This window comes from Carassius auratus, chromosome 42, assembly GCF_003368295.1.
Source record: "Carassius auratus strain Wakin chromosome 42, ASM336829v1, whole genome shotgun sequence".
Classification (NCBI taxonomy): domain Eukaryota; kingdom Metazoa; phylum Chordata; class Actinopteri; order Cypriniformes; family Cyprinidae; genus Carassius; species Carassius auratus.
In genome coordinates, this window is record NC_039284.1 from 1,239,050 (window position 1) to 1,260,773 (window position 21,724).

Genomic DNA, 21,724 nt, shown 5'->3' on the forward strand with positions numbered 1-21,724 from the left:
GCACCAGGACAAGACCACAGGAAACAGATGATTCTTCTGCACAATCTGACTTTGCTGCAGCCTGGAATTGAACTACTGGTTTCGTCTGGTCAGAGGAGAACTGGCCCCCCAACTGAGCCTGGTTTCTCCCAAGGTTTTTTTCTCCATTCTGTCACTGATGGAGTTTCGGTTCCTTGCCGCTGTCGCCTCTGGCTTGCTTAGTTGGGGTCACTTCATCTACAGCGATATCGTTGACTTGATTGCAAATTAAAACAGACACTATTTCAACTGAACAGAGATGACATCAATGAATTCAATGATGAACTGCCTTTAACTATCATTTTGCATTATTGAGACACTGTTTTCCAAATGAATGTTGTTCAGTGCTTTGGCGCAATGTATTTTGTTTAAAGCACTATATAAATAAAGGTGATTGATTGATTGATTGATTGAGTAAAGAAAACGCTATACCTTATTATTATTATATTATTATTATTAGGCAAATCATATTGTTTTTTCAAAAATAATGTTATTAACCGGTACTTCTTCAACCCGAACCGGTTTCGGAATGGTAATAATATCTGAGGAACGCAGAACAGAAACTTTAAAATATCGATTCTGCCCAGAGTGAACTGATTTGATTTTTTTTTTCTTTTCAAGCCCTGGTATATAGTACATTTGTGCATTTTTATCCAAAGCAACTTAAGAGTGCATTCAGGCTATATATATATATATATATATATATATATATATATATATATATATATATATATATATATATATATATATATATATATATATTTTTTTATCAGTATGTGTTTTCCCTGGGAATTGAACCCACAACCTTTTGCACAGCTAACACAATGCTCTACCACTAGTAAATATCCATATCTTTTTAGTTTAGTTTTAATTATTTTAGTACATTAAATGCAAGTAAGAAATTGTGCTTAGGCAACTGGCTGAAAAAAACTTTAAATATTATTTAGATATTTATAGTATAGTATATTATTTATAGAAAATATTTCAGTTCGATTTTTTTTTTTTCACAAAAGTTTATCGAATTTAAGTTCATTTATTTAACTTTAAACACCCTCATATTAGTATCATTACTGAAATTTTGATCATGAAAACATGAACAATTAGGAAGGGATGGGGTAAAGTGGTCAAGACTCCTGGTTTAGCAAATCTTTCTCTTCGTGTTTTTATTTTTATTTTCTGCATGCAGGCGCTCTGTGCAGTCAAGCGCAGTATTATGAGGCAACAGTTATGCAGGATGTGGAAGCCAGCACCTGGTCCAAGGCATTCAGTGGCTTTCAGCAGCAGCTGACTGTACAGTGTCCTCCACGCCAGGTGGTCCTCCTTTAATGACATTAGCTAGTGACTCCAGGGTTAATAAAGGGCCCGCATTGGCCCAGTGTGCTTGTGCAAATCCCATTCACTTAGCCACAGACACTGTGCTCTCCTAATGCCCACATAAAGGGAGCTCAAACACACAATTTGGGAAGGTTAGATGTAAATACATCTTATGGATAAACTGCTGGAGCAGTTGCAATGTTGTGCCACTTCATTCTGGGCTCCTTTCCTGCACCATCACAGTAGTGCGACAAAACAAACCTCACAGGGGGGCGGGAGTCTATCTTATGCCTAGACCACAGAGGGATCAGAGGCAGTATTACATTATTATTACTACTACTTCTATTACTATTATTCTTATTAGTAATTTTCCTCAACCTCAAACCTTACCCTCATTCCTGGTGAAATTAGTTTATATATATATTATTATTATCACCACCAATATTTCTACATACAGGAGTTATCAAAATAGATTTGTCATGTTGGTTGCTGATATGAATGTTTGTTTGCCTTGTTTATATTGTTGTGACACAAACTTTGTTTCTGATTATGATTAATGTTGAAAACACTGAAGACTTTAATAATGATGCTGAAAATTCAGCTCTGCATCACAAGAATAAATGACATTTTAAAATAAACACCAAATGGAAAGTTCAATTTTTGTCATCATGTTTTTGGAAGATCAAGACAAAAGCCTATAGGCCAGTGTGGAGGAGCAGATAGACACTTTCTGGTCATCTTCACTTCACATCTTTGTGCACCAACTGTGAATAAGACTCATATACTGTACATGACAACAGCTATAGATCTGCAGTGGCTCTGCCACAGTAATTAAAAGGCTGTATGAAGTGTTTGAAACCAAGACGTTCAAATCACAATTAAATGCTAAGTGCTTCCATTTCAGCAACATGCTGGATTGTCTGGCAAGCAAAAATAAAACCAATCACAGACACGTAATGAAGTTCCAAACAGGCGCTCAAAAGTGAAAAGGACTCTGCTTGAGGCACTACTTTATAATGAGCATTTTGTAAACAAATTAATAAGAACCAAAGGGAAAATTACGGCAATCTTACAGGCTTCCAGCGTGAGGTGCTCATGGAGGAACGTTAGCAGAGCTTAGCCCTTCACCAAGCAAACTGCACTCTTCTACTTCACAATGTAAAGAAGCTCCATTTCCACATCAAAGCCAGACTGGAAAAAAGCAGGATGCACACTTTTATGTCGCTCTGCGGTTTTTGCTGTTGTTTTGTTTATTCACCCATCCTCTTTGCAGAGACTCCGTTTTGTGTGAACATGCAAATGAAGGAAAGACAAGGACATCCTTTAGCTCAGAACAATCACGGGCAGCGCGTGGAGGAGCCGTCTCTGCCTTTGAACTGTTTAAAGTGGTATTAATGGCCAACTTATAAATAATCAACTAATTCCTCTTTAAAGATATCCGCCGTTGGGACACTGGAGACAGAAAGCGTTGTAGTCTCTCTACAGCATGAGACATGGTTTGAAAAGCTCTGTTACAAGTTTGATCAGTTTGAATTTCATGAATATGTACACCTCACTTAGTACCAAAATAGTACAAATAATAAGTGAATAATAATATATATATATATATTTTTTTTAATTAGTTTCAAATCTGATTTACACAAACAACACAAGCTGTTTTTTTTTTTTTAAATTAAAAATTTCAAAATTTTAGCTGCTCACATAAAATTCAATGCATTGATGTTTTCCTACAAACTACCACTGGCTCTGCACCCATTTACCTAAATTTGTTACTTCAGACTTATGTGCCCTCTAGAAGCTTGCGTTCTGCAAGTGAACGTCGCTTGATTGTGCCATCCCAAAGAAGCACAAAGTCACTTTTACAGACTTTTAAATTAAATGTTCTCTCCTGGTGGAATGACCTCCCGGACTCAATCCTTAGCCATCTTCAAGAATCGGCTTAAAACACATCTCTTCCATCTTTATTTGACCCTCTAACTTTAACACTCACTATTCTAATTCTATTCTTCTATTCTAATCTTTTTGTATTCTATTTTCTTTTCATTTATTATGCAATTGTATATGTATGTGTGTGTGTATGTGTAAAGACCTCTATCTAGCTTGCTCTATTCTTTTATTTTTTATTCTATCTGTTTTCTTTTTATTTATTATATTATTTAAAATCCCATGCTACATGTACTGTATTAAACTAACTGAGACTTGTTATAGCACTTATATATCATTGCTCTTTTTGTTGTTTTTGATTGCTTCCACTGTCTTCATCTGTAAGTCACTTTGGATAAAAGCGTCTGCTATATGAATAAATGTAAATGTAAATGTGCTAAATGAATAAATGTAAATATAAATGTAACACAACAAAAAGAAAGAAAAAAAAAAACGTATCATGGGACATACTATAGTTGGCAGCTTATATGGTGGCTGGCATTTGAGTGACATTTAGGGAAGAATTGGATATGTGTGGCAATAGAGAGGATAAGCAGTCTTCATTCAGACCCGGAGAGCCAGAAATGAGTGAGCGAGCTCTGGGAGATTGAATGGTAATCAGAGCACTGCTGATATTCACCGATTGAAGACTCTTTCTCACCACTGGAGGATTTCAGTATCACAAGAGCCCTAGAGGCAGTATTCTTATCAGCAGCGGCCTCAGACAAAGAAGCCCCACGAATGAGAGAGGAGTTTTAACGAGGGCTGGTGCTGAACAACAGCGACGATTTGCAAGAGGAGAATCAGGCATGCGTGAAGACGCAAACACAAAGGCATGAAACCCCTCTCCAGCAAACAAACGCTTATACATCCTGGCACGCACTCGTGCGCAAACCAACACGAGTCTTGAGACAGCAGAGATCTTTTGAGAAAGACTATCAAGCGAAGAATACCTCTGCTGCCGCAGGCAATCTCATTCTAATGAGCCAGAAACAAAACACAAACAAAACAAAAGCAACAGTGCTCTGGAAACATGAACTCTCGCACATTCAAATACTCCCACACTTAAGTGCCCAAGCTTGCCAGAATTGCTCATTATCACTCCCTTTACAAGACTATAGACAAAGCGCGCCAGAGACAAAACCCATACACGGCTCATTGATGCGAACGCGTTCATTGTGTACACGGGCAACAAACAAAAAGCGGAGCGACATCCATTTGGATAACCTGAGAGGGCTAACAGCTTTCTCTCAGAGTAGGCAGACTGAGGAGGGAGGAGAAGAAAGTTCATTAATTAAACAGGGCTTGGGCAGACAGATGGAAGCGCTAGCTGGATGCTAATTACTCTGAGAAGATGCGCAGGTTTAACACTCGTCCTCCCCTTCTCCGCTATCAATCACAATTAGCACGGCTCCGAAACGTCCATCCTGCTCAATGGACCAACAACAGGATGAGCGAGAGATGGAGGTAAAAAGAACAGGCAGGAACTATGAGCAACTAGACTGCTTCATGTGCATTTAAAGAGATTTTATTTGAAATCAAGTTGCATTGAAGCATGGTAGAAATTTATTTAGCATTCAAAAGTTTGTGGTTGTCAAGTTTTTATTTTTTATTAATTTTTTGGTTAAGGCTATTGAAAGCAGTCCCTAATGCTCACCAAGGCTGCATTTATTTGATCAAAAATGCAGTAAAAACTGCAATATTGTGAAAAATGTTTTAAATAACTGTTTTATCTTTGAATATCTTTTAAAGTGTAATTTATTTCTGTGATCAAAGCTGAATTTTCAGCATCATTACTCCAGTCTTCAGTGTCACATGAAATCATTCTAATATACTGATTAGTTTCTCAAGAAATGTTTCTGATTATTAATGTTGAAAAAACTTTTCAACATTTTTTTCTTAGATTTTTTGATAATCAATGGTCAAAGAACTTAATTAATATGGAAATAATTAGTAACAATGTATTGTCACTTTTTATCAATTTCATGCATCCTAATAAATAATAATAAAAAAAAAAACTATTTTGAACAGTAGTGTACTTTATTATTATATATAATACTATTTATGTATTTTTTTAAGTATAAGTGTATTGTGTGGACATTGTAAGTGAGCAGGGGACAAACAGATATATTATATATTATATTATAAACAAATATATAAATATTCCATCTTAACAAGAACAGGTGATCAGCCATAACAGGCAGTTTCACTGTGTACATGAAAACATGACGCATTTGATGTTAAAATCCAATCTACACCCTTGCTTGGAGGCAATCGTTTCCTCATTGTTTCACATTTAATACAGTTGTCTCCCATCCTCACAAAATAAACAACACCGCAGAACACACTATAGCAGAGTGCAAAAACATAAACTAGCAGGTGCCAACAGGAGCCGCTCTCACGCTTACAGGCGCTTTAGTAACGTCACTCCTGAGGGAGCATTAATAAAGGAGCAAGCTCTGCGTAACTCTAGCTCACACACACACACACACACACACACACACACACACACACACACACACACACGCTCTGGGGGATCCCTCCCTGATCTGGCAATGGCTCCTCCATTCACAATAGTGTCAGAACATAGACAGATGTCAAGCATGAATGCCTAATGGAGTGCTAGAGATTTTGAAACGGTGGCTCAAGTTTAAAAGTAGATTGTCAAATTCAATCACACTGGTGCAGACGTTCTGTAATGCAAAAAATATCAGAGCAACTAACACCCAATAGCTGATACAACGAGGCTCATTTTTAAATGATCTGTTGTCCTTCCTAAAACATCTATCGCTATTACACATACTAAAGGGACTATTTTGATTTACACCAGAACACAATGATGATTCTTTATAGGCGTCAGTGGATCTATGAAGAATCTTTAGATTCTTAGATTCGATTTTTAAAATGTTCTTCACTCGTAAAAAAAAAAAAAAAAAAAAAAAAAAAAAAAAACGGTTTAAGAACTGCTCACTGAAAGGTTCTTTAGGGAACTAAAATCTTTCTTCACTCTTAAAAATAAAGTTTCTTTAATTGCATCTATGGTTCCATGAAGAACATTTAACAACCATGAAATCTTTGCATTGGATGAAAGGTTCTTCAGATTGTCAAAATATTCTTTACAGGAAAAAAAAAGATTAAAGACTTTTCACTAAAAGGTTCTTTGGGGAACCAAAAATCATTCTTCAATTGCATTTATACAAAAACCCCTTATTTGGAACCTTTATTTTTAAGAGTCCAGTACACCCTGGCAACCAAACAAAATTAGTATTGCATGAGCAAACTCCACATAATTGTGTTTAGAAATAGCAAAAATCAAGAAACAAATCATCACTTCCCATATCCACGTCCTCTTTACAACCCAGGAAAAATAAATATTTAATGCATTAAAAATGTGGTTAGAGAGCGGCAAACAAAAGGAAAAAGAGAATATCATCAAGTGCATATTTCATTTCAGGTTGATGAAGTATGAAGAAGTTTGACCCAGTAGCTGTAGCTGTACTCATATCAAATTAGACATGATTTGATGACCTGGGAGTCTTCCTGCTCCCTGCGGAAATTTGATTAAAAAAGCTATTGAGGATTCCGAGCATGATGATGATGTACAGAAAAGAAAGCCCAAACAGAGCCAAGGCTGGATAAACATGAAGTACACGAGATTCAGGCACACACCTATTACATCTGCCACCTGTTTTTTTTTTTGTTTTTTTTGTCACAAAGTTGTTTACTGACCTGTGTTTAAGTCCTGGCTTTACCATAAGAGAAAATCCCCTACGGGCATTTGTGTGTGTGTGTGTGTGTGTGTGTGTGTGTCACTACTCTTTGTTCCAGGCATCATGAGCAGCAGGAGGGGTAGAGAGAGTGAGAGAAGAGTAATGCTATGAGTCATTCAGTGTTAGAGAGAGAGGGTGGGCGACTGGGTGGGAGAATACTTGAGTATTTCATTTAAAGAGGCAGCAGTGAGACGCCATATGCCATATGGGCAAAACTGACTTTCCACTCATGGCTGGGCTTGACAAGCCTATGGACAGGAGCCCCCCTTAAATGTGTGTGTGTGTGTGTGTGTGTTAGAGAGACTATGTTCAGAATAAAATGCTGTGCAGTATATACTGCTAACTATTTGTGAAAAAATATTAAGTGAAATGGTAGGTATTTCACACAGTAATATGCTACAGTGTTGTCACAATCTCAACTATTTTCTTACTATTGTCTCATTAAGCAAATAAATACATTGAGAGAACTACAGATTACTTGTTCAGAAAATTTTCAATTTGTAACATTAAATTGATCTGCCATTTTGGTAGCTATATATATATATATAGCTATACACACACACTATAGCTTTACAGGATACATAATATTTGGAATGAACTACACTGTTCTGAAGGCACAATTGCCTCACAGTCTCAAGAATAATGATAAAATGGTAAAATCACAACACAACAAATAACTAACAATAATGACAAAACAACAAATAAAATGTCCAGTTATTGTCTGGGAAATCTTTGAAAACTATTTGAAAACAACTATTGTTGTTACTTTTGAATGTATGTTTGTATAAAAATATCTCAAATTGTTTCATTTCTGCACCACTATATTCTGACATACATTAAAACAAATGTAAAATTTTTCAGTCACAAATAATGAGCCAAGAAATCATCCATCAAACTGGAAATGAAAAGCAATAACAAGAGTTGTATGGTAGTATGCTATTCAAAACAACGCATTATACTGTTTATGAACATGTACAGGCATGGACAAGAAGAGAAGGAGAGAGAGAGATTGGTTGTGTGAGTGAGTTGGCATAACTCAATAATCAGAACACATTGGAATTTGTCAGGACCTTCAGTAACAGCAGGTGAATGAGGAGACCCAGGAAAACAGACTGTTTTCCGTAAATGTGGAGAAATTGCTGCACCCATTATTTGAATGCTGTTGTATTTCATTATACTATGTTGGTCTATTATTTCAGTATCATTCATTTCAAATGTACATTGCCTCAATCGACATGCAAAAAGGCTGTTCTTAGCCAGAGTAATCTGCAAAGTGAAGCAAGATCAACACTGACACATGATATGAACATGCATGTGTATGGATTTTGTGCTTCAATAAGAAACTAATATGAACAGAGTTAGATCTGTGCTATATGACAACCAAACGATCCATACATAGTTCTCTTTCTAAATTGCTGGCACTTGTATTACAGTTTATATTAGACCACATCCCCAACTCAAATATCCTGCAACCATCATGGGTGCTAGAAGCTGAATCTCGCATGACTGACGGCAGGCAGGAACAGATTATGGATATTGACTGGTGCACAGAGATGGATCTGAGCCAGGAGAAGAGAGGGAGTAGGCAGGCTATCTCCATCGATTCTTGTTCAGCAGAGGAGGCAGCACAGAAACTGAAGGTCAGTGAATCTTTGCCTCACTTCTTAAATGCCATTGGCCTGCCATTGCAAACCCAACATGAACTAAAGCATGTCAACTTCATGCAGAGACTGACAGAAAGAGAGTGAAAAGACAGTGTATGACACACTGACCTTAGGCCGAGGAAGGGCTCAGTGGTAAAAGAGTTAAACCAGCTGCCCACTTGTCAACTCTAAATAACTGGATAATACGGGATGTCACGCACAGATGACAGGAGCAGTCTTTGACCTGTATTGCAACAAGATATTGTGCAAGTCAATGTGAAGTCGGCTGAATTAAGAACAAGAGCACAGCGTCTGAAGGCCTGTTCACGCCAAGACAAACATTCAGTGAGACAATTCATGCAATAAACAATTTCAGTTGAATAAATGGGTGCTAATATTGTTATGTTTGTTCAGATTGAAAGGAACATTTGCATTCCGTCAATGCAAAGAACTGTTCTAATCTCCTTTTCATCGCACTAAAACTGGCCAAAAGATAGGATTCACCTACCCAGAGCTTCTGCTGTTCCTTTAAACCATGACTTGATGGTGCTCACAAACAGTGGCTGGATTCACAAACATATGTTAATTACTTCTGCAATGTTCACAAGTACTGGTCTTATATTTTTTCCCTGCTTTCAAAAGTCTATAAATAAGATCTAATAATTGCCATTTTTGTGGTGATTTTGGTTGCGTTTTTATCTAAATATGAATCTTTATTTATTTTCTTGTAAAGAGATTGATTCTTCAGAGGTGGAACCTCTCAGGGGAACCGAGCAGCCTGGTGAGGATAAACCTTTCCAGCCGTGATGACTTTCCCTGGAACTTTCCCAGGATGACACCCTCAAACATGCTTTCGAATGGTTTAAAAACCACATTGAAAACCATGATTCGTAAGTTCATACAAGAAGACTTGAAAAATTGGGACCGATGGCTAGAACCCCTCTTATTTGCGGTGCGCGAGGACCCCCAAGCCTCCACGGGGTTTTCCCCCTTCGAGCTTCTTTATGGAGGTCAGCCCCGGGGGTACTAGATGTCCTAAAAGAAACTTGGGAGGACGGACGTTCGGATAATAAGAACAAAATTCAATATGTCCTGGACCTGAGAGCAGACCTCCATACACTGGGGCGGCTCTCTATGGAGAATTTGCTTCAGGCCCAGGACTGTATAACCGGGGGACTAAGTTACGAGAATTTGCACCAGGAGATAAAGTGCTCGTCTTACTCCCAACCTCTAGCTCCAAATTATTAGCAAAGTGGCAAGGACCCTTTGAGGTCACAGCGGATAGGAAATCTCAATTATGTAGTAGTATGGACAGATAGAGGTGACTCACGGCAAATCTACCACCTCAAGCTCCTTAAAAAAAGGAGTGCGGAGGGGTCAGTGTTGCTAGCGATGGCAGTGAGTGGAGAGGAGGATCTCGGGCCAGAATCAATCATTAAAGAAAAATCCCTCGCCCTGGCCCCGGGAGGGGATCACCTCTTACCCTCGCAGCTCACTGACATTGGCCGTTTACAGGTACAGTTTGAAGATGTGTTTTCGCCCCTACCTGGTCGTACTGATCTGATTCAGCACCATATTGAGACAGAACCGGGCGTGGTGGTTTGCAGCCGGCCATATAGATTACCTGAACACAAGAAAAAAGTGGTTCAGACTGAATTAGAGGCAATGCTGGGGATGGGAGTAATCGAGGAGTCCCACAGTGATTGGGCGAGCCCGATAGTTTTGGTGCCTAAAACGGACAGCTCGGTGAGGTTTTGTGTGGACTATCACAGGGTGAACGCAGTATCAAAGTGAGACGGGCGGGGCTAACGGACATCCCGAAAGAAGTGCGCAGATGGGCGGGCGGAAGTGAGGTATCTGGGCTTCCACTTGGGCCACTGGCAGGTGCGTCCCCAAATTGATAAGACAACAGCAATTGCGACCTGCCCCAGGCCCAAGACCAAAAAGGAGGTGAGGCAGTTCCTGGGGCTGGGGTTTATTCCTCGCTATTCGGACCTCACCAGCCCGCTGACTGGAAGAGAGAGTGAGGAGACGAGCGGTGGTAAGTGGGGCAAGTGAAAAACAATTAACACCTGGATCTAGTTGCAGTGATTGGCATGGGGAACCGGTATTTAAGCCGGCTGAGGACGAGCAAAAAGCGAGAGAGCTGGGGACTCGTGTGAGTGAGAAGCTGTGGAACTACAACCCCAAAGATACGAAGACTACAGTAGTGCGAGGTAGAGAAATACTGTGAAGTGCATGCGCATGTGGCGCAATTGTTTATTTGTTTTCTTATTGTCGAATAAAGTATCCCATGAGCCTCAGCACGCCGACCCCGGTCTCCTTCCTCTTTACACGCAAGAACTTTGTTACATATATATAATTTTGATACCCTTCTGATGTTACCACTGTGATATCTGTTTGGAACTCCTTTATTTTATGCATCAGGGACATTTATTTGTAACTTGTATACAATGCTACTGTTTCCTTTTTTGACCTCTGTTCTGGACAAAACTAAATAAAGTTTATATATATAAATAAATAGATACTGTACATACGTAATATAAAAAAAAATAATAAATGAACAAATAAAAGTTGAACAAAAAATAAAGTTCTCAGATTTTCTTAAGAACTTTTTTTTGACAAAAAGAAATCATTTTTTCTTTATAATTTGTTTCAACTCGTTTATCAACTCAAAGCTCAAAGGACTGCAGATTACTACAGTATAATCATCTTATCTCTTTAAATTACTAAAACAATTTAATAATTAATATTTAAGTTGGAGTTTTTCCTGATGTTAGTTTATTAACAAAGATTTTTAAGAACTTTCTTTAAAAAATTCTTATTTTTAGAACAACCCTAAAGGGGGGGGGGTGGGGGATGTGAAATGCTTGTTTTCACTCAATATCATGTTAATCTTGAGTACCTATAGAGTAGTACTGCATCCTTCATAACTCCAAAAAGTCTTTAGTTTTATTATATTTATAAGAGAAAGATAGTCTGTACCGATTTTTCCCGGAAAAACACGAGTGGTTGGAGGCGTGACGTATGGGCGGAGCTAAAGAATCACGAGCGCGAGTAGGCTTTTGCATTGAGAGCGTCTGTGACATTACCGTGAGGAAAAAAACATTCAAAACAAACCATGGCTAACAGTCAGATTCAGCTGTATATTTATGATCCAGAATGAGATCCAGAGGCTGAAATTTAACAAGTGTAACGGAGGCCAGCGAGTAGTGCTGTGCAGGTAAACCTCACTCCCCGATCTCAAGAGACGCACTAGCGACAGGCGCTAGTCGCTGTAGCTATTTACCCTCTTTGTTTGTGTGTCCGCCTCCCATGCCGGAGACCCGAGTTCGAGCCCCGCTCGGAGCGAGTGTGAGGAGTGTCAGACAGGACCCGGGAGAGAGGGGTTACACAAGAGCAGCATCAGCAACAACGTCTCTATTTGGTATGTATTGAAACTGTATATATTTGCTTAGCGGTTTTGGAAAATGACTAAGTTCCACTTTATGTCGTCTTTTTTTAGTTAACAACACAGAGATATTTTAGGCAGTTTTACTCACCGCCTGCGGTTCCAACACACGATCGTGACCCTTTTTCGTTGGGACTGCATTATCCTTAAGAAATAAACGACGTGCAAATCCGGCGTCAAACTGGGCCTTGTTTGTAAAACAAGCATCTTCGAAATGCAGGGAACAAACACAAACACTTGCACAACTCCGTTGATGCTCTGTAAAAATAAACTCCATCCACTGGTCCCTTAATGCTGTTTTTTTTTGGTAATCTGTGCACGGTTGTCTTGCCCTGGCAACCAAAAACACACTTCTTTTGTGACAATTCGGTCTCTCGCTCTGATCAGTGAATGTCTCGTCTCTGCTCCACGGGAGCGCGCTCTTAGGACCCATATAAGGAAATTCCGCTCCATCTAACGTCACACAGACCCATACTCGGAAAAAACTTTCCGAAACTTTTGACAAACCGGAAGAGGTATTTTTGGAACAAAAATACTCCTTCAAACGTACAACTTAATTTTTGAAACTTTGTCCATGTTTAGCATGGGAATCCAACTCTTTAACAGTGTAAAAAACTCAGTATGCATGAAATAGCATTTCACCCCCCCTTTAAGAAAAAGATGAAAAAGTAAGAAGAAATAAGAAAAAGCTGTTTTTTATGCTTATGCAAATTATACCCCAGAGTGTTTTGATAAGTGACATTGAATAGCGGAGGAAGAATATTTTTATGAAGAATATTTCAAAGAATTTGTGAGAAATCAATGTAATCACACTGAATATCAAAAACAACACAGGGAGTTGTAAATGTTTAGCAGTTAACAAACATATCATATGCACCAACTCCCTTCATTTTTAGTGATAATGAAAATGATGTAAACAGTAGTAGAAAAATAATCAGATGGGTTAAAGCTAGTGTATTTAAGTCTTATCTTAAGCCCTCAAAGCAACTGAAATATACTATACATGTATGTCACGAGTGACATGGCATCATTCTGTGACAATATTAGCTTTTTTTTTAAGCTTGTCAATATTCACTGCCATTATATTGATGAGAGCGAGCAGGACATATTTAAATCTCTCCACTGCTGTAAGGAAAAAGAAAGAAGGTCATATGGAATTAGAACACCAGGGTGAGTCAATAACGACTGAATTATCATTTGTGGGAGACCAGTCCCTTCAAGAGAGCCCAATTTGCTCCTAAGCAATATAAGAAAATGTCAACAAAAGAGAGAACATGAAGGAACAAAAGGCTCATATTTTAGCTGAAGATGAATTTTATTGTATCTTCATTTATTGATCTTGTAATATATCCTGCACTGGACTTCAGCATGGCCCACTTCAAACTTGCGGCAGCTGATGAATCAATAATCACCACACATTATGCACAATGTGAAAGGTGTCAGTAGGAGTGGAGACTCTCCATTCAAGCTAAGCCCTTTGGAAAAGCATAATCCCAGAGCCGGGCGGGATAGAGATCCATAGATTAGCTCCAAACATTCACCTGTATACACGGACAATAGAAGGCTAGGGTGTTGGACATCGCAGGGCACAGGGGTGGACTGCAGTGCCCCATGCCAAGCGCTGGTGGTCATTTTACCAAAACCCATCCAATTAGAGCTGAGTGATGGTGTAGCCTGCTGGAGGCCCCTCCATCTCTGCAGCAGGGCCAGAGAGAGATGCCTGCTTTTATCAGCCTGTGCAGGGAGCAAGAGGATTCTCTTTCAAGAAATATTCAACTAATTACGCTGGAGCACCAAGCACAACAAGCAGGAAGATTGCAGGGACCCTGACCATTGTGAAAATTCCAGAGAAGATTTCATCTCTACACAAAAGCAGACATCTTTCAGACTGCGAGGCAAGGTCATTGTTCTGACAAGGAGCAACAAACTGTAAGAGAGAAAAAAAGAGGACTACATTTACACCGCAGTGCTTTTTTCTCCGATGTGTACGGGTAAAGTCACTCACTCTGGAAAACAAACTTGATATGTATCAAATTTTTCATAATGTGACTTCAGGATGAAACTGATGCTTGCCTTAGCGCAACGTCAAGCATTGAGAGCCTGGCATACATAGTCCAGGTTGCTCTAGACATCCTGGAGTAATTTAAAACAACAGTGCTGAGGTGCATGATGAAATGGAGGTAGCGACAGATCTTTTATTTCGTATTGCAATGCTTAGCAGAGTTAGAGAACATGTAGGGTGGGAGTTGGTTCGGTTCGTTGGTTGTTGATTTGATTTTGAGATGTAGGAGGCGGGTCTGAATGTGAGTTTGCGGTCAACTTTTTGAAAGGGAGGAGTTTAAGCAAATTAAATGATTGGAGGAGCCGATAGATGTCTGTTGCAATTTTATCGTTAGCTAAAAAAAATAAAAATGAGAAATGTTGCCTTTGCAACGAACTGAAATAAAAGCTGAAACACAAAAATTATAAACTGAAATTACGACCTCGTTTTACTGCCAAGTAAAAAAAAAATTCAATCTAAGATTACGAGATATATATATATTTTTTGAGAATAAAATCGAAATTACCAGAATAAAGTTAAAATACTACGAAAAAAAGTCTAGATGTTTTGAGAATAAAGTCGAAATATTATGAGAATAAACTCTAAATATTATGAGAATAAAGTCGAAATGTTTAAGAATAAAGTCTGAATATTACGAAAATAAAGTCTAAATGTTTCGAGAATAATGATTAAAGTAAAAATATTTTGAGAGTATATTCTGTCCTTTTGCTCATGCAAATGTCCCGGATTGGGAGCACCAGGAGATATTCCAAAGTCTCATCTTTCAAAATCTGTCAGGTTTATAGCGAAATACAAACAATATATTACACTAATGTTTGTTTTTCACACTCTTATACTTTCTTTAAGCGCCATGTGAGTCTTCACAATTACAATAATGAGACATTATTTTCATAAAAAATTAATATATAGGCTACTGTTTTTTCATGCCTTCTGATGTTCCTTCACTTTTATATCTTGCTATAAACCTGAAATAAAGAGGAAAAACACATTTGTAATTTGTATTTCGTGATAAAACTGACAGAATTAGTGAAGTTGAGCTGTGTTATATTAAAGCAACCAAGCACAAAATTATTGTGATTGCTGGGTGGCTGGCGTGCTACAAATAATGAATTTGTAAGACGATGTGGCTGCTCAGATGATCTCAATCTGGGCCATTTACATGCGCAATAAAGGCTATACTCTCAAAATATTATATCTTTAATTTCTACGATTTAAATTCTCAAAACATTTCAACTTTATTCTCGTAGTATTTCGACTTTATTCTTGAAACATTTCGACTTTATTCTCGTAATATTTTGACTTCATTTTCACAATATTTTGTATTTATTATTGTAATATTTACACTTTATTCCCGTAGTACTACAACTTTATTCTCAAAACATTTAGACTTTATTCTCTTAATATTTCAGCTTTATTCTCGTAATTTCGACTTTATTCTTGAAATATTATGAATTTAATATCGTAATCTTAGATTTTTTTTTTTACGTGGCACGCCAAAAATGTAACTATTTAGAAACATAAAAAAGACCAATAAAACTGACAAAAGCATGTAACAACATTTCTACAAATTAAATGACAATGAAAACTGAAATCATAAAAATAAAATCTAATTCAACATATTAACTAAAAAGATAATAGTAAATAATTAATACTAAATTAAAACTGGTCTATCTGATTAAAAATATATGTGTATGGTTTACTAGCAATAGGTTTAATAAAGTTAAATTGCATTTAAAAAGTAGATAAGGTGTTTTTTCATTAAGTGTCGACTTGACAAAATTACCCTGTTTCTTTACCCTCATAATTAATCACTGTTCTTTCATGTATATGGCTTGGTTTAGGAGCACCGTCTGTTCAGGTTAGTGTCGGACATGGAACAAACTTCATATGTCACAACCTCAAACCAACAACAACAACAAAATGATTTGGAATCAGGCCTGTGTTGTGAACTTGGACAAAGAGATGGGATGAGCAATGGAAAGACAAACAGCGACAGAAAGACACACAGAGTACAAGTGAGCTAGAGAAACACACACAGAATGCACTTTTGTGTGATGTTCTTGTGATGGAAAGATAAGAGACAGTGGTGTAGAAGCAGCACCCAAAAGCAGATCAATTATTCATAGAGACAGTTCAAGTCATTGCAGGAAGCTGTGAAAGCAGAATATCCTTAATGGCCTTACACACCCTATTCACAAGAGACAATTAACAGACAATTAACAAATTTTTTAATTAATTTGATGCAGTTTTTGAAATAAGAGAGTCTGAATCAATCTTCTCCCAGGTTCAGTGGGAAATATGCATATCTAGGGCCAGTCCACTGACTCTTTTGCTCCCTAAAAATTCCCAGTATACTGTACACAAAAAAAAAAAAAAAGAAAGAAAAAAACTTACCTGAAAATGATGCCCTGTCTTTGCCAGAAATGGACAAGCTGTACTTTTAACAGTAACAACAAATAACAACACACAATGCAAAAAAAAAAATAAAAAATCACTTGTGCCGTGTTTTAAGCAGTTATGTCGATACACACTAGCAAGATATTAACAAATTGTATCACATGATCAAGTCATGTTCACTAAAAAGATCCATGGCATTGGGAACTACAGAGTGAAATGGGACACACTTAAATGTCTGCTCAACCTACAAGCAGAAAGTGTGCCAAATCACATTCAGATACTAGAACGCTGTGATCTCAGTTCACTGGTTACCCACTGTAAAGATGAAGGATACAATCTCTGGTAAAGCGGCAGTCGAGACTTCACAGCCCTGCTGGCATTGATGCACGTGGCCCGCACCAGACTCGGCAACAGCGCTCCAGTCACTATCGCCCCGTCAAACAGAGGCCCAAAGAAAGGAACCTGGTTGAAACAGAGCGAATGATGAAGAAAACATGTTCACTTTTTACATTTACATTTTACAATTTATATTAAGTCTCAACCCAATGTTGCATGTGATATATGTACACCACAAACCGACAAAATCAATACGTGGGACAGCTGAATCTAGTCAATGGATAATGCAGCACTTTCATTTGCCAAGGCTTGCGTTTCTCGAGTGGATGAAACGAGAGTTATTTTAGTGGAACGACAGAAAGCAGTGACACAGCTGAGGGAATTTCAGTAATTGCAGCTGGTGACATGCTGCAGGAGCCATACATCCGACAGCATCCAGGCCACTCGACACACAGCAGTCAAGTCTGGGAGAGGGGATGTGTTTGTGAGAAATTACAAATGATGCACGCTCGGTTTCTCTGGGGATCTAGTGGCAGACGCAGGAGGAGGAAGATGAAAGGCAGCTTGACCGCGATGAGAGTGGCGTGCCGACAGTGCAGTAATGGACTTCCAGCATTAGTGCTTTCAGAGAAGAGACAGGAAGAGATACCATCCATCCCCTCCAGCCACAATCGAAACATTGCACATCCTGACGGAGATCTTAAGACGCCTCGGGAGAGGCATTTCACGTAATATATGAAAATCTGGTAAGTTATGGTGGACGGTTGTGGTTTTTAATGTAACGTAATGTCATTATCTTCACGATGAGGGACATACCTGGGGTTTTTTCATGATCTGAACAAAGAACATGTGGTTTTTCATGGGGTAGATGATGATGAGGACATCTCCAAAGTCGGTGGGAATGATTCCTCGTCTGTAATCCCGCGTGTGCTCCGACCACACGATGTGCACTTCATCGTTTCCCAAGTGACGAAGCTATGAACAACCAGAGGCAAAACACATTAATAAATCTGACACACAAACCACCAAAACACTGTAAGCATTAGTCAGAAACATCATGAGGGCTGCACATCAGGGAAACAACAATCCCAGATAATCATTTTCAGTGCATATGTACTGAATAACAAATGAAAAACTAATTCTTAGAAAGACAACGTAAAAGTACCGTGGGCATCAAAATATGACTCAATCTCACAAACATGCACGTTTTCCTAGTGATCAACAATAATTCCAGAAAGACTGTACATTTTATTTTAGTACATAACAACTGAAATTATTTTGGGGAATTTTCAATTTGAAGTCAAATGAGCTACAGAAATTGGTTTCATTATGTTTCAATCATTTAAACAAATTGACTTCAGCCAGACAACTGGACAGATTTTCGTTTCACATAAAAATACACATACATTTGTAGGAAATTGATTATTTTCGGAAGCTATTTTTGGGACCATATGAAGATGAACTACATGGGTGCTGGGAGTCTGATTAATATGTCATATAAATGTTGAAGGTCTAGTGTATATAGTAAACAACAACATGTTGCAATAATTTTCTTAATGTTGTACATGAGGAAAACTGTATCAGAGCAGTGGGTTCAGAGAGGTGGTACTACTGGCTGTCAATCCTGTAAAGGCTTTTATATTCAGGCAGGAGACTCTGAAACAAGAAGCAGTAGAAACTGTGTGACCCATATGAGTCAGATATCTAGACAGCAAGGAGCATTCTGGAGCTGAAAGGCGGAATGATGACTTCTTTTAATGCTAATGATCTTGCAATAATCTTGAAATGTTCAGACATCAAACAGTTAATCATCAACATTTAATGGCCAAAATAAATAAATAAAAATAATTAACCTAATGACTGTGTAATGACTGATTGCGACTTGTCTTCAGCAGTCCTGAAGCCACTTTGAAACAACACTGCATTTATGAACACTACTTTTAGATATTATATGAAGGTAAGATTAACAGAAAATGCTATAAAAGAGTCAGTTCCCTTCAGAGTCTCATTCATATAAAGCCATTTGTGCAAATCCGAGGATTTCTGTGTCACGAATCATGTGAACAGCCTTTTTCAATGTCAAAACAGAATCTTTCCGAAAGGTGACGAGTTTGCAGGTATGCAAATGGGCATTCCAATGTTTTTAATAATGGAGAAAAAAATTCTCATTTATATAATTTTGTATTTTTTTTTTTTACAATGTATTAGACTGAACAATAAATCTACAAAAAATCAGAGCTTTTTTATTTATTTCATTCCATCGATTTCAATTGAGTGTATACTACGGAATCTATAAGCCATCTGAGAATAACCTGATAGAAATGTTTGCCTACATCACCCTAATCTAAGCCTAAGCCTAGTAAACACAAAGAGATCATTATTTGTCATACAACACACAACTGGTTCTTTGTGTGGCTCACAGCATCATTTACCATCAAAGACTAAACAAAACAGAAGTAGCACCATAAAGATGTCATTCCAAATAATTAACAACAATTAAGTGTACTATTACCAAAATGGTGAGGAATTATAGTGACCTCTGTAATCAAAAAAGAGCAGTCTTGGAAGCATGTCACTGCGACGGTACGACCTTACGCAAGCGTCTCTCAATGGGTCGTTAAACATCTGCCGATGCACCCATGCCTAATGAGCCATTACCAAAACATGTCCTCTTCACCAAAAATGCAATTACCACATTTTCCCATAAGCCCTTCATTATGCTAATGGACTAAAATTAAACAAATCCACAACAAGCTGATTGGGTCAGGACATACCGATCCATTTGGAGCATCAGCAGAAGAATTGGCGGCATGTAAACAGGTTGGGCGGAGAGAGGAACACATACTGTACGCCTGATACCATTCTCAAAGAAAGCGAGCAGACTTCTAAGAAACCTGAACTTTAGGACAGGCTTAAGTTGAGTGCCTGTGAAGGTGTTGTGGCTGGTTGCCAGGGCGTTGCTATGCATTGCTAAGATGCTCCAAGCGGTTGCTAGGGTATTCTGGGTCGATGATGGATTCTTCCCATTCAAGCCAATAGAGTCCAGCTCAAAGTCCTTCTGATGCCTCAGGTTACTCCAACAATGAAAGCCTTTGGGATTTTTCATCCATTTTAGCGTTTTATAAAATGACAGTATACCTCTTCTTAAAACCCTGTTTATTCTGCAGACAGGAATGATGCTGCAAAGCATGTGGTTTGTCAGGGTATCTGCAGATACTTGATTAAATAGGTTCTAGGCACTAACCGGTTAACTGCAAGTTTAAAATCCTCTAAACATATTTTATTACATAAATATGCTTTTTGTACCAATACATAAAAATGATAGGTTGACTGATGATAATATGATGCATGACTTTTTAATTCAGAAACAAGCCTGAAATACAGCTGTATTCTTATTTTGAAATGTCTATGCTTTACTACAGCTAGCTCCTCATTCAAAAAGATGAGGCAGATAAAATAAGAGAGATTACAACCATTTACAACATATCAGGATATAAAAACCATGATGTAAACACCGTCATATCAGCTGATCAGAAGCAATCTCTTAATTGTACTGTATATACTAATTATAAACCGTGAGCCTGTAGAAGCACAAGTCATGTCGGAAAGATCACATTTATGAGTTGAACATAGGTTATCATTATAATCAAGTTGGGGACATATCAATTAGAAAATATGGGGAACACAATAGATGCAGCATCTGTACAAAGGGTAAAGTTTGTTCATTTTAATGAAAATATTTGGTAAAAAAAAAAAAAACATTATTATCCACATTATACATTTTTTATGTAGTAAAAAAGTCTATAGAACTTTATGTAGAAAAGGGATATTGCCATCTTGCTCAGACAAAAGCAACTTGGACACACCTGATGTCATAATTATGACTTCCCAACTCGAAAATATGAACTTCCCAGGAGAACATGAATATCATCTGAGTGCGTTTGAAGGTTAATGTAATCAAATTACCAAGTTTTCTCTCCTCTAATTTTAGGCCCCTAAAATGTATACACACACACACACACACACACAAACACACACACACACACACATATATATATATATATATATATATATATATATATATATATATATATATAATTTAAGATATTTACGGCATTTTATGACCTTGAATGAATGACTTGAACCATTTTTAAGTGTGAAGAGCATAGCATACACACGAGCAGAGCAAGAGATGCCCCGAAGCTTAAACGCTGCCTTATGAGGAGGCAGCATCCCTCCCTCTGCAACAAAAGAGTATGTGTGTGTGTGTGTGTGTGTGTGTGTGTGGATGACTGGCTGCCTCCTGACACCGTGGCCTCGCATGGCAACACCCTCCCAGTAACCGCATTACTAGCCCAGCCAGCTGCTCGGCTCCGCTCTGCCCCCCAGCACTCAATTGGATTCAAGAATTTTTCTCTTTTTCTCCTTCTATTTTTCTCGCTGTCAGCTCTTCACCTCTCCTTCTCTCGCTACCTGAGTGTGGCTGCGATGGGCTAATATGAGCTCCGACAGTGAGAGGCTTCAGTGTCCGGGAGCCTGATGAATTTTTCTCACTGCAGGCCTTCGCATGATCGGATTGAGCGCTCAAACTAAGCAGCTTCCAACCGGCTCATTCTGCCTGCTTTAACCCGCTAACGCATGTCGATCGCCGTCCCGCCGACACAAGCGGAATTCGATAGCAGGGCCCTGCTGGTATCCGGCAGGCCTTTGGCCCTTGCAGTGTGAGTTAATGTGCTGATCGGGGCCCCGGTCACAGCGCACACAGGAGTCCAGAGAGCGAGAGCTGTTACTAAACCTGCACATGCTCGGG

At 38.3% G+C, this 21,724-nt stretch overlaps 1 protein-coding gene across 5 annotated transcripts in view; it reads right to left on the bottom strand.

Moving 5' to 3' along the window:
- LOC113060393 (ral GTPase-activating protein subunit alpha-2-like) overlaps positions 1–21,724 on the bottom strand; it is a 152,868-nt gene that overhangs the window by 26,752 nt on the left and 104,392 nt on the right. For 4 of the 5 annotated variants that reach the window (XM_026229278.1, XM_026229279.1, XM_026229281.1 and 1 more), the window contains 2 exons: positions 17,731–17,889; positions 16,913–17,040 (listed from right to left, as the gene is read on the bottom strand). In XM_026229278.1, coding sequence (XP_026085063.1) covers positions 16,913–17,040; positions 17,731–17,889 — 287 coding nt within the window. Of the gene's footprint in view, positions 1–15,891; positions 16,619–16,912; positions 17,041–17,730; positions 17,890–21,724 lie in introns of those variants that run through there. The other variant, XM_026229280.1, reaches the window with a different exon arrangement.